General features: G+C 35.8%; 1 protein-coding gene across 3 annotated transcripts in view; it reads left to right on the top strand.

Annotated features, from left to right (window-relative positions):
* The window catches only part of car (vacuolar protein sorting-associated protein 33A), a 396,220-nt gene that overhangs the window by 41,596 nt on the left and 330,351 nt on the right, over positions 1–24,273 (top strand). For all 3 annotated transcript variants that reach the window (XM_090391677.1, XM_090391678.1, XM_090391679.1), the window contains exons 2-3: positions 3,750–3,815; positions 11,907–12,034. In XM_090391677.1, the coding sequence (XP_090247803.1) occupies positions 3,750–3,815; positions 11,907–12,034 (194 nt within the window). The remainder of the gene's footprint in view (positions 1–3,749; positions 3,816–11,906; positions 12,035–24,273) is intronic.

Genomic DNA, 24,273 nt, shown 5'->3' with positions numbered 1-24,273 from the left:
ATACAATACTTGGGTTCTCAGACTAAGGTTAGAGTCCCTGAAGATGTATTATCATTAAAGTTCTCCTTCTTTCAGCCAGGTTCTTATTTCTTCCCTTTCACAAAATCTTATCATTATAAAACAAGAAAAGTCACAGTACTTTACTACTCTGCAGTGTTGACGTTCAGACTCTTTCATCCGTCCTTTGTTGTGGGATATCACCGCTGCTGCAAACTGCTACCACGTGGAGGTCACGTACATGTTTCAAAATAGCCATTCTTTCTTGCTGGACATTCGCTTATCGCGTAGGTCGCTGTCGCTTAGCTCGACCTTCTTCAAAGGGGATCCTTTGCTGTCTTTTCATCGGCCCAGTTTCACCGATGGCCCGCGTTTCGGATCTGTCGCCGTCTTGTGCATAGCCTTGCCAGACTTGCGTTAGTCAGCCACAGGAGAGTTGATACTGGTCATTGCCATCCGCATCACTGGTCTGCACGAGGGAAACAGGAACAGAAAAAATGGGGGGAGATACCAGACCTGCATAACAGTATTTATCCCCCTTTCTAGCACCCTCTTTCCATACTGGAAACTTATTCACCGGAGCCTCCTATTTGTCCTGATGAGGTGATGTCACTCCGCCGCCTTTCGGTGTCTGCTCCTTTTGGGGAACGCTTGCCCCATTCACCTTATACGAATACTCTAGCTTCGGGTGTTACGTCACCGATGGTGGTTGGCCCGCAACCTTTGGACTTTTGTTGGACATTTATTTTCTTGCATAGGACACAGTTTTAATACAAATGTTTAAAATATTATACATAATCCAAACATATTATTTCAATAGCATCGTTTCAGATGACAGATTTAAATCTCAGACTTATTATCTTGTTTTCTATTTTACCCTTTCTATGTTAGGTTTGTTTTTTATCAAAAAACACGACATGTTTTTTGATAAAATGAACTTGATTGCTAGGAGCACAAGTATGTTCTTATTCAGTGTTGTGCTTCCTGTTAGATTTTGTATGAGTGACTCTTTTGTTGAAAGAGTCCCCCATTCAAGATCTAACACTTTCAGTTGCAGTGGTGGATTATCCAAGTTAGTAACATGGAAAAAAAAGACAGAAAATGTATTTCAGTAGAAGAAAAGATGGCAATTCTGCGACGTGTAGATTGGAATGCTGTAATACATGTGCATTTAGCAAAAGATCTTGGACTCTCCGTGTCCACTTTGAACACAATAGTAAAAAACAGGTCAGGCACTGAACTCAATGCAAAGCAATCTGGTGCTATGGCAAAAAAAAAATGAAAAGCAAAAACAATCAACAATTAAAGATTTTTTTAAATAGATAAATGTAAGTAATTGTAAATTCATTGATTTAGAGTTATTAAATTTTGTAATCTAGTATGTAGACTCACATTCTAAGCAGTAAGTCATCTTTTAGCCTTTTTTTAATGTTTTTTTACATTTCCTGCTATTTACACTTTTTTCCATCAGTCCCCTGAAGAGTGTAAAAAAGGGGTTTTACTGTATATATACAGTCATCCCTTGACTTACGTTGGGATTCCGTTCCATCAGGAAGGACGTAATTCAGTTCGGAAATAAGTCAGTACATTAAATCAACAGAGTTATAGGGGTTAGGGACTTAACAGTAATAAGTATACTGTCATTTTAATTTTTAAACCTTATTATAAAACTGTATTGTCTGTTATTGCCACTATAAAACAGGAGAATAATCACCCAAATCTTCTTTCACAATCACATCTTCATTACCTTCCCTATGTGAAGGACCAGGCTGCGCCTCTTCTGGTGTAACCTTTGTTTTTTTGATGAAGATGTCGATGTGCTTTGCTTATCCCTCTTCTTCTTTTCATCATAAATGTGTTTATAGCAAGCAAATGCATCATGTACTTTCCTTTCTACTAATAAGTAATGTCCAACATTGGGGTCCATGTCTTCAACCATTTTGAGAACATTTCTTTAAGACCCTTCACTGTGAATTGTTTAACTACCTCTCCTTGTTTCTCTTTTTCCTCTCCCTTTTCTTGTTCTTCCTCCAGTTCGACCAATTCTTTGTTGGTCAGCTCTTCATTGCCACTTCCTATGAGTTGAACTATGTCGTCATCATCATTCATTTCAAGATTCAGGTTGTTTGCTGGGCCCACTATTTCTTCACTCAATTTACAAAGGTCTTCATTTTTTTCAAAACTTCCAAAATCATGCACAAACCTTTTTAATGTCTTTTCCATATGCCACTCATACATTGAGAGATCAATTCGTCCCAAACTACAGCAATATTTTTAATAGCATGATAAATATTGAATGCTTTCCAGAATTGCATGAGAGTGTCATTTCCTTCATTAGCAGAAATGGCTTGTGAAAAAGTTCTCTATAAATAATAAACCTTAAACAATTAGAAATCTCTGATCCATCGGTTGAATCAATGAAGTAGTGTTTGGAGGGAGAAACATGACCTTGAACTTGACGGATGACCTGGAGCATTATCTAGAATTAATAAAATTTTAAATTCTACATTTTCTTTCATAATAGTTTTCCATTTCACTTGCATAACAGTTGATTAAGGTATCCCCGAACAATTTTTGAGTCGTCTACGACTTCTTATGTCTCCACTAATGAACTGGAAGAGTATGCTTCCTAATATTTTTGAAGGCTCGTGAATTCTCACTGTGCAATATCACAAATGGTTTCAGTTTATATCCAGCCACATTACCCCCTAACAGAATCGTAACATGGTCTTTAAGAGCTTTGAAACCAGGCATAGATATTAGCTTTTTGTGGATGAATTGTCCGCTAGGGCATTTTTTTCCAAAACAAGGAGGTCTCATCCATATTAAATATTTGCTGTGGCAAATAATTTTCCTCCATAATAATTTTATCCAATTTCTCCACAAACTCCTTGAGAGCCTTCTCATCAGAACTTGCGGATTCACCATATATTTCCACATTATGAGGGCAAAATGCTGCTTGAATCTCATGAACCAACCGGAAGAATCGTTGAATTCATAGTCATAATCGGGCCCTGCTTTCTCCTTCAATATGTTGAAGAGACTTAGTGCCTTAGCAGTTATGGTCATAGTGCTAAGGGGTGTGCACTTTTGGTTCGGGTCCTCTGTGCATGATGGAAGTAGTTTTTCCAATCACTGATAGGACCTTGTCGTTGCTTCATCACTATCGGCAATTTAATGGAAGCAGATCCTTTCACATCCTCTACGATTTTATCCATAATTTTCAAAATGAGCGTCGCTGTAGAATGAGACCATCCGAAGTCATGTACGATCACACTGACTGACTTACCAGCTTCATGTTGCTTTATAACTTGCAACTTCATTTCAAGATCAGTTGCTCTCCTCTTTTTCTGTGATTCTTCACTAGGTTTTTTAATTGGGTGTGTAGGGACCATGTTGCACAAAATATCGCAAAATAATGATAAATACACAAATAACATTTTTCAAACACAGTCAACAGAGGAACTGTTGAAGCCAACTGCCGAGGGAGGTTGCTGCTGAATTCGCTGTTGCCACTGTATTGTTGCTAAATAAAAACCTTTTCACTTTACGCTCGCTTGCGTCTTGTTCGAAAGTATAGTCGAAAATTTTATTTATTCCCTTATTGGATCACGGATGTATCTTCGAAAGGACGTAAGTCAAGGGATGACTGTGTGTGTGTGTATATATATATATATATATATATTAATTTTTATTATGTAATAAAATAATCTGAAATACTTAACATGGTTTAAAATTTGTCATATTTACAGACTATAATTTGGGATGAAGAGTTGGTTGGGCCATTCACTTTAATAGCAAAATTTGTTCTGTTACAGGTAAGTGAAATTTCTGTTTTAGAAACACTAACCTTATTTAATATATAGATTAATACATCAAATCCTTATAGTGTGTATTTCAGCTATCTTAAATTGCCCTATACCGTGTTTGTAGGATGGGTTAGATTTCTAACCTCTACACATACCATTTTTGTTTAAAATGTACTCTTTATATAGCTGTGGAATTTATATCCTGCAGCTAGCTAATTTGCACTGTGATTGACTTAATTTATATCACTGAATTAAGTGTGAATAAAGATTCAAATTTTTATTCCCTGTATGTTTAAGGAAAACAGTTCTGGGCTTTATATTTCCTTAGAGTTTATAAGAGTCCATTTCTTGCATTTACTAATGCCACAAATGCAACATGCCCAAAGTGAGTCATTTCTATTTTCTTTACACCCCATTTAACAACAATATATAATCAGTATACATAATCAATTTACTGATATGTACTCTCAGGGTGTGTTTTTATGTTATTATTAATCTGTTATCAACAACTTTCCTTCAAATTAGTCTGTTACTTGTCAACACTTCAATATTATTGTCGTTGTGTTTCTAAGGGACTTTGATTGAATTGATGCCATTTTGACATCAAACACCTGCTTTGCTAACCTTTCCTTTTAAAAATGAAGACGATGGATGTTCCATTTAATGTTATTGTATAAAAGAAGTATTAGTGTTGTGTACAGATCTTGTTAAAGTTAAAATAATCTCTAAAAATAATCTTCCTGACTTGTAATGATTTCTGTATAGCACATTGGTTTGCTTCTATCAAATCCTGTGTGATGGGGGTGTCCAAAATGTAGTATTCCAGTCCTGACTTACCATAATAATGATAGCAACAGTGGTGGCTCGTACATAAGCACTGTGACACTGCAGTACCCCCAAGGAAAAAATGAAAAAATTAAATTTTGTTTGTGTTTATAAATAATAACAATGCTTACAACATGATATAAATGCAGTACAACATGTTAAAGGTTACAGCTTATGTTTTGACATTGATTGAATAGTTAATAATTGGAATTGTTAGATTAACGCTTTAGATTACGAAACAAATGCACTGCGATCTAATGCCAATATTTGTTTGCTCATCATTGCATGTTATGTCATTCCCAACCATAACTGCTCAAACAGCAGTGTATTTTTAGTAAGCTTACGGGCCTTATTTCTGTGAGATATGAAACGTTTATTATTTGTGTGCCTGGTAAATTATTTTTTGTTAAAATAACCTATAATTATTTATTTATTATAGATACAAGGCTGAATTATGAGCAGTGTCACTGTTGAAAATATGAAAAGAATTATATTTTTTCAATTATCGTTACATGAAACAAATGCACTGCTATCTAACGGCAATATTCGTTTGCACTTGTCATTGCTATTGATACGAAACTTTTATTATTGGTGTTTGTTCGTGGTGAGGATGAAATGTTTTTAATATGTAAATTTATTTATTAATAAATTCCTTACTGATTAGGTGGTTTTTTTTTTTTTTTTTTTTTTTTTTTTTTGTATACGCAGCAACCCCCACTTAAAATTTTTGCCGGCCACCACTGGATAGCAAATGCATTTATATTCTCCAAGGTAGATGACAACAGATCTTCCTGTCTGTCCAAAGTAGACTGAATCACAGGAAACTTCATACGCTCCAGGATATGCCATTGGATGGCATATCCTGGAGCATATGAAGCATCATCATCCAATATGATGATGACCCACGCCGGGGCACGGGGCATCATCCTATTGCATCCCAAACGTGTTCCATGGGTTTGAGGTGTAGGAAGCATGCTGCCCACTCGATTTGATTAACATCCTTGATCTCCAGAAATATTTCCACTGCTCGTGTATGATGTGGTGCATTGTCATCCATAAAAATGAATTCTTCGCCTACACCACCACTGGACAATTGAACATGACATTTTGAAGAACTTTGTTGCAATATCATTCATCAGTCATAGTATCTTTTTCCACCACTTGTACCTCGGTACGTCCATTAAGTATAATACCTCCCCACACCATGATCCCAGCACCACCATATCTATCCCTTTCAAGAACAGTCTTGCAATGGTAAGCGATACCACTTTTATGCCAGATCAAGTGTCATCTAGAATCGGAGGAAAGACTAAAATTACTGTCATCTATAAAAAGAGTACATTAACCCATTGGTGTCTTGTCTAATTTTTTATAGATACAACACCACTGTAAATTTGCTCTATTGATGAGCTGTGGATAAAGGAAAGCAGACTACAGGCCATCAGGCACATAAGCCTACTTGTCGCAGATTTTGTGCCACTGTTTGTCAAGATATCTGCTCACCCAGGGCTGGCGGAAGCGGGCATGCGGGGGGGTGGGGTGCCGGGGCACGGGTCATAAGTTCATTTTTAAGAAACAAAATTTTTATCATAAAAACAAAAAAATTCTTAGAATGATCAATATTAAAATAAATAAGGCCGGATACAGTGAACAAAAATTTTTAAAAAATTGTATATTGCCAACCGTTTACAATGTTGCAGCGAGAGCAGGCTAAATGCTTGCCTCCAGAATCTAAAGTGAAAACAGTGAATGGTTTTTATGCGCAGAAACGAATTTTCATACAAAACATTTGTTGCTATGTAACCAGTCATATGGTACTGTAAAATCTCGATTGTGGCTTAAATATTCCAAAGCACTTTACATTCGATTGTTTACTTAGGTTAAGTCCCATGTGAATATTGTAAAAATAACCTTTGTTTGTCTCTGTATAGTTTGTTTTAGATGTTATTGTAAATAACGCTCTGGAAGTGTTAACTGTATATACTGCTTTAATAAGAATATGTTAGAGTGTTAAAAACAAAGGCAATGTTTATATCGCCGAAGCTGCATGTAATAGATCTACATGGCAGCATTAGAAAGATTGTTATTAAAATTTGTTTGTATGAGTAAGGCTTGCAGGCTCTAAATGTAAACATCCGCTAAGTCAGTCAGAAAGGTTCAAACAACTTTCCGATCGCCGGCAAGTTACAATTAAAAGAAAGCAGAGGAGAACAAAAGTGTGCCGAACTTGAAACTTAAGATGAAAGAATCATACTGATTTTTTTGGGGTTGCCAAACTTCATGCAAGGTCTCAGAGGAGGTATAATAAAAAAGGGACTGAAGCAAACAGAAGGGGCTGCATGGATCCAGAGATTGCTGCAGAAGTAGAGGGGGGGGCCCTGTTCCAGAGACGTCCACAGAGAGACAGGAGAGGCTGCCTGGTTCCAGATGCTGTCAAAGAGGAGGCAGCTCGGTTCCAGACATTGCTAAAGCTGCCCGGTCCCAGACGTTGCCAAAGAGAGACAGAGCTGCTTGGTTCCAGACATCGTCAGAGAGCATCCCAGATCCAGACGTTGGTTGAGAGAGGAGTTTTCCGCTTCCAGAAAGGAGCTTCTCGGTTCAAGACGTCACTAGAGAAAAACGACTATTAGGCCACAGACAGGGCTTTCAAATTGCCGAAAGGAGAAGTCCGAAACGCCATAGAAGAGAAAAGTTTCCAGTCTAGAGGGATCCTGATTGACAGTTGACAACAGTTTCATTTTTCTTGGAGGCGGCAATTCAAGCTACTTGAGACAGCAGTCATCCAGGCATTTTCGGCAAGCCCAAGTAGAGGAGAAAAGGCAAGACAAATTTCCCGAAGTACCTTTGCTCGTAAGTTTTTCTTTTTGCCATGGGAGAATAACATTTTTCCGGAACTGTACAAGTCCCGCTACATTCCCAATTGATATAGCAGAAGCCAAAATTCCAGATGAAGATCTGAGATGAAAGAATTGCCATAGAACTTTTAGTGAAAGACTCTTGACTAATTGTGAGATACAGAGCCTTTGTAAGTTCAAAACTTTTACATAATTCCTCTTATAGTTGTATTAGAATGACTTTTAAGATATATGTTTAATAAGGTTAAGAAGTGTCCTTAAGAGAATCAATTGGCATGTTAGAAGTGGATATCAAATTTGTAAAGATAACTTAACAGAGAGATTTAGGTAACCTCTTTGCGAGTAAGCTTGGAGTTTAATAAGTAAAATTTGTAAACTGAGAGTAGATAACGTTTTGTGTTAAAGAAAGTATTTTAAAGTTGAAGAAAAAAGGTTCTAAATTTTGCTAGAGTTTTTATAGAAGGATAAAGAAAGCAATCTCCCTAATGTTTATATTCGTGTACATTTCATAGTAATGTAAATAAATGTTATTTGACTGTCTTGTAAACATAACACGTAATAATATAAATACAAGAGAGATTCTGAGAGAGAGAAAGTGGGCACAGCTACATTAGAATAACAGAGAATAAAGTATAAAGTAAAGAAAAAAGACATCACAAGTAATTAATAAAAATTACAAGTATACAAAGTTAAAATAATAATAAAACTTTACAATGACATAATAGCAACAGTAGATTTATAACAGTACGCATCTCAATAGGCTACTGACAGTAGCACAGTGCGGACTATTGTTTCGTCTCTGTGTCGTGTTGTGTAATAATTTCTTGTGGGTATAAAATAGAAATGGAATCAAAAATTAAAAAAAGTTATCTGGTGCACAAAATCGTAAGCGTCATGCTGCGAAAGAAGCAGATATTAAGAAACAAACTGGGGTTCTTAATAAATTTGTTAAAATATTAAAATATTCTGATGCAGATTGTAACCAACTCGATACATCAGAAATCAGAGTTGACGAACCGTGCACATCATCCAGTTTGAATGAAAGTACTATTACAACTGTTGAACAAGATAACAAGACACAGGATTTAAGTGAAAAACAGTTAGGAGAAGATTTAGTTGTAGTTGACCATGAAACTAACACATTGTTAGTCTCTGTAAATTTAGAAGATCCTGGTGAATGGGGAAATATTGATGAAAAATTATGAATTGTTTTAATTGAAATAGGGCCTGTTCAAAAGAAAAATATAATATATCCCAGAGATACATATGGTCGTAAATTTGGCGACACGCATTATAATAGAAAAATGGAAAACGGGGAGCTCGTGCCAAGAACATGGCTCATTTATTCCGAAACTTTAAATTCTGTTTTTTGCTTTTGTTGCAAACTTTTCGCACCTGCTGAATCAAGTAGTCTTGTAGAAGGTTATAACGATTGGAGAAATGTAAGTACAACTTTGCATAGACATGAGACTAGTTTAGCTCACATGAAAAATTTCTTAAAATGGAAGGAACTTGATAAAAATTAAAAAAACAAAACTACTATTGATTGCCATACTCAAAGCATGTATGAAATGGAAAAGAAACATTGGACGAGTGTTTTAGAATGCTTGATTGAAATTATAAAATTACTTGGTAGCCAAAATTTAGCTTTTCGCAGATCACCTGATAAATTATATGAAAGGAATAACGGCAATTTTTTAAAATTAGTTGAACTGTTTGCGAAGTTTGATCCCGTTATGGAAAATCATGTTGAAAGGGCCCTACAAAGAAACAATACAGTACACTATTTGAGTAAAGACAGTCAAAATGAAATATTGGAAACTTTAAGTAATGCAATCAGGGTTACAATTTTATTATCAATTCGAAAATCTAAATATTATTCCATAATTTTAGACTGCACACCTAATGCAAGTAAAATAGAACAAATGACCATTATTATTCACTTTGTTTCCTGTGACAATGGAATTGTTCAAGATCAGGGAAAACTTTTTAGGTTTTGCAGATATATCAGATTCCACAGGACATGGTTTATGTGCAACAATAGTGGAACAACTGGAAAAATGGAATATTCCCATTGAAGACATGCGAGGTCAAGGGTATGACAATGGGGCAAATATGAAAGGGAAAAAATATGGGCTCCAAAATTTGCTTTTGAACAAAAATCCTCGAGCTTTTTACGTGCCATGTGCTGCTCACACTCTAAATTTAATCATTAACAATGCAGATACAATTAGTTTCTTTGCAATTATTCAAGAAATATATAATTTCTTTTCATTCTCTTACATTGAAATTCTCTTACATGCTAAAATGGACTACAAATTTATTTGTTCTCTTATAATTTGGCATGATTTACTTAACGGAATAAAGCCTGTGAGTAAAATGCTTCAAGACAAAAATATGAACATTACACTTGCTTTAGAATCTATCGAAAACAAAAATATTCTTACATGCGTATCGATCAGATACAAATTTTAAAGTTCTAAAAACGGCAAAATAACTGAGTGAGGAGGTGGATGGAGAACAAGAATTTAAAACTGGTACGGAAGTTCAACGACAAAAGAAGACATGACAATTTGACTACAAGCATCATGACAAAATGCTACAATCGCCAGAAGATAAATTTAGAGTGAATGTGTTTTATACACTTCTAGACGTTGCAATGTGTTCGTTAATAGAATGTTTTGAACAACTAAAACATATTATGATAATTTCAATTTATTGTATAGATTACTACAAATTAATAACGAAGATTTACAAAAAAATTGTGATGATTTAGAGATTCTCTTGATGGATGGCGACAATAAAGATGTAAATGCAATAGAACTATATGACAAGTTATGTGCTTTCTGGGATATTTTTCGAAAGAATAATTTAAATATTCAAAACCCTTTCGATATTCTTAATTTTATTGTGTCCAATAATTTATCTTTCCCTAACTTTTCAATTGCTTTAAGAATACTATTAACCTTACCTGTTGTGTAGAGCGGTGAATGTTCCTTTTGCAAGTTGAAATTGATTAAAACCTACTTAAGAACAAGTATGTCACAAAAAAGGCTTGTTAGTTTGGCATTAATAGCTATTGAAAATGATGTATGTGCAGAATTAGATGTTAAGACCATTATTTCTAATTTGGTGAATATGAAATCAAGAACCCTAAAATTTTAATAAAAAAATTTCAAGTATATTTATGTATTTTAATTTATTTTCTGTTATTCTGTAAAGATTTTATTTTTTGAATACTTATATTAATATTAATAAAATGTTCTAATTATTATTTTTGAATTATTTTCTTATTTTCTCATCTATCTTGAGTTTCTTTTATTTTCCTAAAAGATAGTTACACTTATAAAAATTATTAAAAAATTTTTATAACTTACTAAGAATTTAGTAAAATGCAAGAATTTTTTAAACTTTAGTTCAAATAAATTTTAACTTTAATTAAAATTCATTTTAATTTTGTTAGCAATTCGGGTCGGTGAGAAGGCTATAATCCCTGTATCATTATATTCAACGATTAAAGTGAAGTGGCTTTATCAAAATTTGCTTTAACTTTTGAGAATTTTTTGAATATTCGGGTTTTTAATGATTATCCTGCCTAGTCATCACCCCTGGTTCGTTACATTTAGCGAACCAACGTGTGGCTGTTCTGTCAAAATTTATTTAAGAAATTTCAAATAATTTAAATTTTTATTAGTGTAAAAGAACCACACATGCCTGGATCGTTAGAGGGGTGCTTAGATAGACATTGCATGCGGGCAGCAAAGACCCTAGTGCCGGATCTGTGCTCACCTGTACTTGAATGGAAGTGACTTGCAAGCTGACCTGCCTTGATGTGTCGATTTACATTTTACTGTTATAATCAAAAATCTTTCTTCATGCTCCTGATAGAGTGAAAGCATCCTCTTAGCCAATGTCTAGAACATATTTCATTGGTTCGAAATGCTTCCCAGAGGCTGGATACAACACTGTAAGATTTCAGTCTCTCTGGTGATATCAATAATTTTGCTGCTGCCTTCAAGCTTTTTAATAATTCTTCCCGCTGTGAAATCATCTAAATGATGTCTTTGAGACATTATAAGACATCCAAGTTTTCAACTTTATTCCTTCGTGAAAAGAGCTTCCTTCAAACACAGTTTGCTTATCGCATCCTTTTGCCTTTTATCCTGTTGAGTGACCCCTTTGCATGCAATTCAGAAATGAATGTATATCCGCTTTCTACTCAAAATCATCAGTTATACAAATTGCCACAAACTGATTTGTTTGAATTGGTAGTTGTAATCTTCAGAAATAGTGTTCATCCTTAAGTTTTGGACAATAGGAAATAATAATACTATATGTAGGGATTTTATTTATTGTTAAACCAAAATTTGTTTTTATTAAGAAGAATGAAAAATGATTCAGTTGTTCTATTTTGAGTCAGGAACATGATGTTATTCATATGTTTAAACTGGAGCCAAATAGATTTCCAAGCACTGAAGCCAGAAGTATAATATTCCTTGTAAGGCCTAAATTGTCTCTGATGAGTATTATTGCCAATTATATTTTGAGGTGAGTATTTATAACTATATGATATCAAGATATTAATTTTGTTCAGTTTCTTTAGAGATAATATCAGAAAATGCTGCTTCTTATTTTGGACTTCTCTTCATGTCAAGGACAGTGTGTTGGTGCAGTTCCAAGAAGAGAATACTGTACTGAAAGAATATTGCATCAAAATGCTTGATGGTGTCATTTTAGTTGCATTTCATTATTACCAGATATATTTAGCATATTGGTAGATTATAATACTAAATTTATTTACAGTACACTAACTTACTCCTGCATAACAATTAGAACACATTAGGATCTTCCCCTTAGGAAAACCAGACTCTAGCAATCCCTCCATTCTCATTACCCAAACTTATTATACAATTCCAGTATGCTCTACTAAAGTTGTTCATTGTTCTTAGCTTGGTGATGCATATAAAATTTTCTATATGTGTTTTCCCTTCCTACAGATTAAAAGTTAAGTCAAAAAGAGAGATATAAGGTTTTGTTTTTTTTTTCCTCATTTACTTTTGTTCATTTTTGGCACTTTCATGCACCTCTGTTTGTTACTTTTCATTAACGTGTATTATTTATTTATAATTTTTATTTTTGACTCAACTAAAGCTCCGTCATAGTCAAGAATTGTTCTTATGAAATAATATAAGGGAAGAATGCAAAGCCCACACAAAACCTCATGTCCGATGTTTTTCTTAAAATATTCAGGGATCATGCTAAAATAAGCATCTACCCAGTCAGATAAATAAATTACAAATAAATGACAATCTGCTCAATTTTGAAGTGTGACACCATGCTTCTCCTTGATCAATGTAGATACTACTCTTTTGATTAATTTTAATAATTATAATAGACCTTGCTAATTTTGTTATTGTTTTGACTTTAGTCACATTTAGTTCGATTGACATTGTTTGATTGACACTCACTCTAACAAGCTGCCAGAAAAGAATTCATGTACACACATTGCTATTCTTTTAAAGAAGATTTATCATATCTACTTATCATTATAAGAAACTATTCTGAGGTACCTCTGAGTTTGCTCCAGTGAGAGTCAACTGTATTAGTCAAACCAGATCATACAACAATTCAATAAAAATTCTAATGAAATGAAAGCACTATATCTGGAAGAAAACAAAGCAGTTTCTAGTGTAATGAATAACAACCAAAACATGTTGAGAGATTGACATGCTAGTTGATGTACTTTGAATATCGACTTCTCTCTCTTTCTCTCTCTCATACACACACACACACATACACAAGTACAAAAATATTATCATCATCAGGGACTCTAGAGAGTGAAAGACCAATTAAGGGAAGCAATACATCACCCACAGCAGTTCTCGCCTTCTCTTAAATCCATTCACACTAGATGAACTTATCATTTCAACAGGCAATTTGTGGCACTCATTCACTGTTCTGTGAGGGGGAGAAAAAACCCTCTCACTCATTTCTTAACTGTGCACACACTTCCATGGATACCCCCCCCTTGTCCTCTTCTTTCCTTCCATATCATTAAATGTTCCATCAGCCAGTATCCTATAACCCTTCTTCAGAAGTTTATAGGCCTCTATCATATCACCCCACTTTCTCTGATTTACAAGTGCCTATTTCACTCCCAAAACTCTCAATCTGCCCTCATGATCTACATTCCATAATCCCAAATATCATCTTTGTAGGTCCTTTTGCATCTGTTCCTCGGCACCTTGTCTTTCAAGACAGGTTTTGTAGCGCATGCTAAGGTTCTCTGTCATCTTGGAGAACAAGGGTTGGGACATCTGCTGGACATATGTGTAATTTTATCCCTTATTTCATCAAGGTTTGAAGGCAGGTCATGGTTGAATACCCACTCCTTCAACATACCAAATGAAGGTTCTACAATTGCTCTACCAACTCCCTATGAACAAAAATAATGTTCAGCAATATACATTTTCTTCTGACATCAGGACCATTACTACAGCTAAATGTAATGCTGTAGACTCCACATGTGCTCTTCTTTTCATGTGCATGCAGTTGAACAGCGTATCTTATAGTGCATGTACTGAAAGGGGGGGGGGGGTCGAAGTTCAGTACTTTTTTTTGCACCATATCGTATTAATCAAAATTGATGACTAAATATATTAATTTATGTTGGAGGTTTAATGGAATATTATCAGCACTGAGAAATACTTCCAATATTTTGTCTCCGTCACAAAGACATCTTCAGGGATTACAAAAAACTTTTTGTAACAACACACACACACAAATATAATACAATAGTGAGTGAAACTAAAGTCCTATCTAGGCGTTGTACCCTCTATGGCAGGTGGCCTAGGATGTAAAGAGGGATCTCTGATAATTAATGTTTCCCAAATTTTGGGAAGTTTAATGCAACCGTATTTGTTTAAATTCGGTTGATTCCTGAGTGCAAATGCAGAATATATTAATCTGATTACCAACTAAATAATGTTACATCATGATAGCCAGCCAAATTTTCAATTAAGTAAATAAGGTAATTGTTGTGAACAATTTAGACACTAACTAGAAATCCTGTTAAAATAAACTTATTCAATGTTTTTAGACAGTGTGAATATGGAAATGAAAATAATAATTTTTCTGTTACAAATATAAGGACTTTATTTACACAGAGTCAAAGTAAACAGTAGGATTGGTTAGGGATTACAAAATACTGTTAGTACTGAAGTACAGCTGATATCAGTTCACTTCATGGATACTGATCAGTGCATTATTAAAATATAATCGCGTTCAGGCATAGAAACACTAATACAATAACTCATATTAGTGATTATATTATTCGTGTCTTTTTGTTGTTTCATATGGGTTCAGCAGTTCAGTTTTCTTTTATATAATATAAATACATATGAAAAAAATTTTTAATTATGGGATGATAATGGACTTGGATAAAAGTGAAAATTTAGATTCTCTGGCTGAGATAGAACATTCATCAAATGTATCCATTTATTCGACATCTGGAGCCAATTCATATAATGAAACTACAATTGCATCATACATTTTTTATATGATGCAATTGTAGTTTCAATAGCAGAAAAACTATTCAGACTAATATTCAAGCTGTTAGAGAGATTGCTTGGGAATAGAATACAGGATTGGGTTGATGGACATAGCATTCTTTATTATGTTCAGCATAGATTTGTAAAGGGTAGGTCCAGTTTTAGCAATTTAGTTGCATTTTATGATAGGGTAAGGAATTTGTTGGAGAAGGGATAATCATATACAATGATATTCTTGGACTTTTCAAAAGTGTTTGATAGATTACCACATGATGTTGGTGTACGAGCTGTAGAGGATGGGAATAGATAGTATATTTGTTAGATGAATCAGAGATTGGCTCTGAATGATACCAGCAGGTTGTATGATAGCACGTTGTATTAAAAAAGGAGGGTAATCAGTGGCATGCCTGAGGGTTCTGATCTTGGGCCTTAGCTGTTTAACTTGTTTGTAAACGATATATCATGTGAACTGACTGGGAATCTTCAGTTGTTTGCTGATGTCAGGGAGAATTATAAGTTGCACTGCTGATTTAATTCCCTTCAGGAAGATTTGAATAGACTTTTGACTTGGACAAAGTAGTAGGGTTTCAGTTTTAATATTAATAAGTGCATTTTGAAGTGCAGAAATATGAGGCTATGTACTATATTGATGGTGCCATACTGCAGTAAGTGGATGAGTTTTGGGAGTGATGGCTGACAGTAGACTAAAGTTTAGAGGGCATATTGCTAGTGTTGCAAAGGCTGCACATCGTAGTGCTGCTATGATAATGTTAAGAAGTACTGTAACATGTAGGGATAAGGAAGTGGTAGTGCTACTGTATAAAGCACTGGTCAGACCACACTTGGACTATTGAGCTCAAATCTGGTCACCTGGTTTTCATTATGATCTGGAAACATTGGAGAGGTTCCAGAGGCAAGTGACTAAGACAATATCAGGACTTAGAAATGCTGGCTATGGAGAGAGGTTGCTGTCATGTTTCTCTACATTACTACCTGTACATTTTATGAACTAAAAGTATACTGTGTTTAGTATCAATACCATGCTGTGCCAGACCAGACTTTTGAGGTTTCACATATTCAATGTAACATCGATGTTCATTAATTATTTTTTCTACATAACTGCCTGTCTACAAAAGACAAACTTTCAAAAGTGACAGTTTGTCTTTTGTAGATGGTAACAAATGAGAAATTTTGTTCGTAGGAAAATATGTGGGCATAAGGTGATACTTCTACAAAATTCTACCAATAGGTTCAGAGATACTAGAAATATAAGGGATTGGAACCCTGCAGTTCTGGTGGGATGAAGCTCGTCTTCTCCATAGAAGCAGTTTTAAATATGAACACCTTTTCACAGAAATTTGTGAATCCCTTTTACATCAGCCTAATCTGAATTGCAATGATTGTCCCCCCCCCCCCCAAAAAAAAAAAAAGTATGGGAGATTCTCATTTTATGTGAACATCAAAAATAGTTTTAATATTATTTAGTAATATGTTAAATTCTAGGCTCACAGCAGCTGTTTTTAATTGGTAAATAGATTGTTGATGTACCTTGTATTCCTGTTCTTTGATTTGCTTGTTTCTGCACACTGATGATGTACTATTATTTTCAGTATGAAATATCTGTACTTTCGTTAAAGTTAATTTCTATGGTTGTCACATAATTTGTTGTTTGTAGCATATTCAATTGCTACTTAAAACAAGTAACAAAAATATCAATTGTTCTTCATAAAACTCAGCTATCCAGTACAGAAATAGAAAACAACATATATGAAACATTCCAACATTTTTTATTTGACAACTGTCAGTTCCACACATAACAACAAATGTTTTCATCCAGTCTTCCCTCGAACTAAAAATCACACCAGTGAAGATGTATAAACTTCTCAGCAGGATTTTGAACAAATAAGGAAATCACAAAAGACAGCTATTCATACCTTATTTCTTAAAGAGAATTATTTCCAACTCTTCCTTATATTCTTCCATCTATTCCCATTTTTTACACCTCTCCATACACACATATATGAAATCTCTCTTCTCCCTCTCATGTGCATCAGCTGTTAATTTTTCTATATCACAATCGAGTTTATGCTGTATTCTCTCAATAGACTGTGTAAAATGACTTCACAACAGCTTGGTATCACATACAGCGAAATGAAGTTTTCAGTAATGGTAGACTGGGTAGTGTTTGTTTGCAGTGCAATGAAATTTTTTTTCCACTTCATTTTTATTTCATTGCACTCAATATAAAAAATGTCTACAGGTATTTTAACTCCAACGATGTAAGAAGGTATGTATATTTTGCAGCTTCTTCATGCTGCTGAATGATAAACTATTTTCTCTTATGACATAGCCAGGAAGCACAGTTAGCCTTAACAGCCTTGCTAGTCAACTGCCAATAGCAAAACTACAAACACTGCTGCTATATTCTTTTTACTGTAAAATATTGTTTTAACATAATTTTATCAACATAATGACAATTTTATATATTTTTTTATTTCATTTTTAATTACCTAAACTAGCAATGATATTTTCCATAAACAAAATCATGTGAAGATATTTAAATATCTTAACAGTACTACTAGATGAAGGGCTTAATCATTTCAGCTGAACATCTTAGCAAGCAGGCTGATATCCCATCTCATACTATCACCAAATTGTTATCCAGGTTATATTATTATTATTATTATTACGGACAACTCCAAGGAGTCCTTAAACTCATCGAGGGAGGCCCTAAACATCATGTCCATCACAACTATTTGACATTCACACAGTATCTATCATACTTTGCCTTGAACTCATTCACTTGTCATAGCACCCACCACAGTATAATTTTCGCATGTGTGTCACAGGCATCTTCAGTACATTAAGCTCAAATTAAACAATAACTGACAATTCCAAAAAGCGCCACCTAAGTAGCTGGTGTAAGATAACTAAAAAGGTCAATAACTTTCCTAAAAAATAAAATAAAAAAATAATTAAAAATTTTAAAAAAAATTAAAAAATAAAAAATCAATACAATAAAAAATTTAGGTGGTGCTTTTTGGAATTGTCAGTTATTGTTTAATTTGAGCTTAATGTATTGAAGATGCCTGTGACACACAGGTGAAAATTATACTATTAAATAATCTTTGTACGCGAGTTTTTTCCATTATTAATTTTGTATCAATATGTCTACTCACGGTATACCTCTTTTAAAACTTACCCTTACTAACCACACTCATGCCCAGCTTCCATGGATGTGCCCTAGTCCTCCCACCACCAGTCCATGTTCTCAAAAATATCCTCTGAATTAATCCTATAGAAACCCTTCCGCAATTTAAATGTCTCAATCATATCTCCCCTTTTCTGCCTATCAACCAATTTCTGCAACCCACAAATCTTCAACCTGTTTTCATAAGGTTCATTCCATAGACCTTCTATCATCTTGGTCTCTCGCCTCTGGATCCTCTCAACCTCCTCCCCATCAAGAAGAAACCTAGGTGACCAGATCTGAGCACTGTAGTCGAGATGGGGTCTTATCAAGGCTCTATACAGAGGAACAATAACTTGCTTATCTCTGCTCGTCAAAGTATTCTTCAGCATCCAAGTGATTTGATGAGCTGATTTAGCCACTTTTGCAATGTGCCCCCTAAACTTCAACTCCCTATCCACCAACACTTCCAAGTCCCTGGCCTCATCAATCTCCTGCAGTACAGTTCCACCAATGTGATATACTACTGCTAATCTTTTCACCCCAAAATGCATAGCCTTACGTTTTGCCACATTAAATTGACATCCATTCTCCTTAGCCCAGACCTCCAATCTATCCAAATCATCCTGCAAAATTTTGACATCTTCTGCATTCACTATTTCCCTACCCAACTTTGCATCATCAGCGAATAAATGAACCGTTCCTCTCAGTTCCTTCCCTATATCGTTAATGAACAAATTAAATAGCAGTGGTCCAAGAACAGAACCATGCGGCACACCACTAGTCACAGGCCGTCTTTTTGGACTCTACTCCTAAGTAAACTACTCTCTGGTTTCTCTCCATCAACCACCCTCCTATCCATTTCACCAACCTTATATCCATGTGGTATCCTGTCAAAGGCCTTGGCCAGGTCCAGCAGTATCACTGTAAACCCTTTACCCTTATCCAGTTCACCATCACTGTGTTATAAAACCTGAGCAAGTTACTGAGGCATGATCTACCCTTCACAAAACCATGCTGACCCCCATACAGTATCTCATTTTCATCAGTCCATTCCTGTATTTTTCCCTTGACTATGACTCCTGATGTGCTGATTGGTCGGTAAGTTGCAACAGTAGTCTTTGATCCTCCTTTATGCAGTGGAACTATTTTCCCCTCTTTCCATACCTGCAGGACTAAACCAGACCCGAGACTCAGATTAAACAATTTGGTCAAGGGCACTAACAGTTCTTTAACCATTTCACGTAAGACCCGTGCTGGTATACCATCCAATCCCACAGATGTATTCACGTTAAGGTTCTGTAATAGACTATACACCTCCACTTCATTCACCACAATTCCCATATAAACTAATGGTTCCTTCAATGTCACCACCTGGATGATATACTCTTGCAAAGTGCTCACTCAGTAATTCCACTATATCAACTGATTCAGTGACCTCCCTACCATCAGCATTCCTAAAAATCATTCTGCCGTGTACAGTTTTTCTTTTACTTGCAGCATATTGAAAGAACTGGTTGGGATTCTCTCTAAAAGTTAGAGAGAATCTCAACCAGTTTAGCATGCCTAATTTCCTTTCATAATCCGCTTTTGCTTTTCTTACCACACTCGTTACCCTTCTGGCCTGCGCTTTATACTGGTCATGTGCCTGCAGGTCACCTTTCTCCTTAAATTCCTTCCACAGTTGTTTCTTTTTTTGCAACTCAAGTTTAATGGTGTTATTCATCCATTTAACCCTACGTGATTTACTATTTGAACTCTAGGTATACAGTCAGCCATAACCTCCTGTAAATTCTCCTTGACCTTTTCCCATGCCCTATCAACACCCAGTCCTTGCAGTTTTACATGCCATGGCACTGAACCAAGCAATCTCCTAAGCTTGTCATACTTGCCAGCATGGTAATTCCACATGTGCCCCGTCTTAATTGAAAATTTCACACATTCAGCCACCTCCCAGGTCAAGCCTCTATGATCACTCTCACCAATAGGTGGCGATGTAGTCATATTCATTAGAGTCAAATTCTCAGATGCTATTACTAGGTCAAGCACTCGAACCCCTAGTATTTTCCATTACATGCTGTCTCAGATAGTTATCCCTTAGTAACTGAATAAAATCCAGTTCCTTCCTCACATGTATTCTCTCCTCCTTCCAATTAATGTTACCATAGTTGAAATCTCCCATAATAATTACCCTCCTTCCACTTATTTCATCAATTTGTTTATGCATAGTATCTCCACCATCTATTCCATCACCTGGTGTATAGCAGCACCCAACTGTATATTTTCTTCTGCCAGTCTCAATCTCACACCAAAAAATAGCCTCAAATGAGCTCCTTTTGCTATCCTGCAATACAACTTAAATTTTCCTTGGCTGCAGTTCATCAGCTATCATCAATAACACCACTCCCCCCATTTTATTCTCTCTGTCCCTCCTAAACACACTATACCCTACGCATTCTATCCCACTAACTATATCATCTTCTGTCAGCCATGTTTCACTAATGCCAATAACCTGTGGCCAGGAAGAGCCAACCAAGGCCAAAAATTCTTCCTTCTTGTTCCTAATACTCCTGCCATTAGTATACATGAAATGCAGTGGTCCATTTGTCCCACCCTTAACTGTCCCATTCTGATTTCCTGTCCTTTGTACTGGCTCGGGCTCATTATATACATTCTTACACTCAACTGTCTCACTGATGTTTGTATATCCACTTCCTCCCCTCCTTAATAGGTCTAGTTTCCCTGATTTTGCACATCCACTCTCACTTCACTCATCAACACGTTTTCCAGTCTTCGCACACCAAATCCATTCAAATGTAAGCTATCCATCTTATACAAATCCTTTTGCCCATCAAACTCACTTCGCACATCCACAAACTCCACACCGTCTGCATAACCTGCGCATAAAGTCATTTGCGATTATGGCCCTCCTCTCTGTCATACCACTGCAACAGACTCACTATCCTAACTTTATCACTCTTTTCTTTCGCTACCTCTAATAATTCCTTTAAGTCCTCTCTCATATCAAATTTATCTCCTTTCAAAGCATTCGTTCCCACTACGACTATCATTTCTTTCACCCTCTGTTTTTGCGCTCTAATACTCGAGTTACATCCTTAATTTTCACACCCGGTAAGTACGCTTTAGTCAAACTCTCATCTATCATACTTCTTGCTAATGTCACCATACAACATTCTCTCCTTCATTTCTGAAACACTCCTAGTCATACACTTGCTTATTTCCGTTAGCCGAGACACTCGGGAAAGAGTTTTGCAATCGCTCCAACTGCTGCTTCGCCCTATGTATTACTCCGCATAACAGTGTGATCTCACTCATTACAGCTAATTTCTCTTTTTTTTTCATCATTCGAACCATTTTCTCTCCCTGTATAACCTTCACTCACTCTCTCTTTCCTCATTGCTATCTTGTACAACATCACAATTTACTATCAAACCACTATTTTCTCTCATATTCTGGCTTTCTTCTATAACAACTATCTCACGACCTGACACACACTTCAGTTCCTCACTTTCCTTACATTTTCGGCACAGTCTCCCACCACTATCATTATCTATCCAGACTCCAGCCTCTTTTGGGAATGCATACATCCCGCACACGTTACACTAGACGAATTCCCTCACATTAAAGTTTTGGTCGCCATTATTTTTCATCGCATTGGTGCCATGTGCTACACTATCAATCATATCTTTAAACTACTAGTTTAAATAAAGCGGAAATCATACCAAAAATCACACAGACAGTCCAAAATACTACGTTAAGATAAATCAATATTGCCGATTTTTTCTCAAAATAATACTTATCTTTTCGGGAGCTCTCTGCAAACACTACACACCATGTAGCCCTCTAGTGGACTATCTAGCAGACAGTTATGTAATTGTAGCACTGTGCACCATGTTAAATACACTATGCTGATAGAGCTTAGTAAAAGGAGCACTCTTTGTAAAAATCTCACATATTCATTTTACTTACGTTTGTTTTTTTACAGCATCTATACTGAGTGAAAATTTCATAATGAGGAATAAGTTTTTATATGATAAAGCAAAAAAAAAAAAATCTTGTTTTCATTAACTAATGCAGTTGTACACTTAGTATTATCGCATCTGCCATGTGGTTAAGCAGTGGAATAACGAAAGGAACCATAAATATGTTGACAGTCAATTTGCTTAGTATTGTAATCCTACTTAAATTTTCATAGAAATATTGTTTCATGTATATTATCTTATTTGTTTATAGTAGTATTCTTGTGCTATACACTTTTTATGGCAGTCACTGTAGTAATGGAACCCATGTTGTCACTAGAGCTCCTTTTAGTTCGTATCCAAACACAAGTGATACAACATTATTAACAACAAATTAGAATACATTACAAATGAGAACAGCTTAAATTTGGTAGGTGAATTACACAGGGACAAATAAGCAAAATATAAAAAAAAAGAAACTATACATAAGTTATACAATAAATATGTTCAGATGTTCCTCCAGTATCTTGCACAATCAACTGCTCTTTCTGTGCAGGATATAAGGACCTCTTTTGTGCCAGGTGATTGAAAAAGGGGACAAGAAAGATGGTGTTCCATGGACTGGGTCGTCCTGCACTCACAGTTATCTGCTCCAGTGAGGTAGCCCACATTTGATGAAGTTTTGTTTGCAGCATCCTGTCATTCGAACTGTTGAGACTTTTCCAAGTATTCCAGTCCAAATGGGCACCATGTGGAAAATGTTCGGCTGTTGGAATACCAGTATTATTCTCTGGGTATAGTGCAAGACATTGTTGAAGTCTTGTTTCTGGAGGGTTTTTAGATGATTCAACAGTTGCTAAGAAGCTATGTCGGGATCTTAGTCTTTGGGGCACTGTGGTCTGGCCGAATAGTGGGTGGTATTCATCATTTATTTGTCGGCATCTTTCATCAGCTGAGAATGCAGATCTTTGAATTGGAGGGGCTGCAATACCAACCAAGGTATACAGGTGTCTTAGTGCTGTTGGTTTCAGGCATCCTGTAATTAAGTGGCAGCTTTCATTCAATGCTGGGTCAAGTTTTTCAGCATGGCAGGATCTGGACCATACTGGGCAGGCATATTCAGTGGAAGAATAGCAAAGGAATAGCAAAGGGCCAAGGCAGGTCTCAGTGTGCCAGGGTCTGCACCATTTGGAGGAGGTAAGCTTTCTTAGTATATTGTTTCTTGCGTTTACTTTTGCTTTTGTTTTTTCTTTGTGTATTTTACATGAAAGAGTGCAATCGAGAGTTACACCAAGGTAGATTAGGTTCCAGGAATGTTCTATATTAGAGCCTTCCCAAGAAATCTGTAACTTCCTGCTGGCTTCCTTATTGTTAAGGTGGAAAAGGCCAGTCTGGGTTTTCAAGGGGTTTGGAAGGCAAGTGATAGAGTAATTTCAATGGACTTGAAATTTTTTGATTGAGTAGCTATGGCAAGGTCATAACTACTCAGTCAGCATAGATAAAATTTCTAGTTCCTGGAAAGATGGGTAGATCATTGATGTAGATGTTGAAAAGTAATGGTGATAACATACACTTCTCTGGGGGAGGCCATTTTTTTTTGAGATGCCAGTGGCTCTTCCTACCTCCCCCCCTAGGTCCACAAAAAAGCATCTGTTTTCCATGCGTGATTGGATCAGGAGGACAAGGCGATACTCTCTAGTTATCCTGTATATTTCATTTCTGAGTGTGAGATGGTTTATGGTATCATATGCTGTAGTTAGGTCCACAAAGGCTGCTCCTGTGCTAGTTTTTGCTCATAACCATTTTCTTTATATTGAGTGAGGTTGAGAATTTGTGATGTACCGGATTTGCCTGGTCTAAAACCAGCCTGCTCAGCAATAAGATGGAGTTCAATTAGGAGTTGTCGCCTATTCAAAATTAATTGTTCATAGAGTTTAAAGAGGTTGCCGAGTAGTGATATAGGTCTTTAAATTTTTGCTTCAGTTGGAGTTTTCTCTGGTTTCAGAAAGGCCACCACTTTAGCATGCCTCCAGATAGTTGGTATCCTTAGGGTTCTGAGGCAAGTGT

The sequence above is a fragment of the Typopeltis vanoorti genome, chromosome 4 (assembly GCF_054136105.1).
Source record: "Typopeltis vanoorti isolate ZY-2024b chromosome 4, IOZ_Tvanoo_1.0, whole genome shotgun sequence".
Lineage (NCBI taxonomy): Eukaryota > Metazoa > Arthropoda > Arachnida > Uropygi > Thelyphonidae > Typopeltis > Typopeltis vanoorti.
This window is presented reverse-complemented; position numbering and strand designations above follow the sequence as displayed.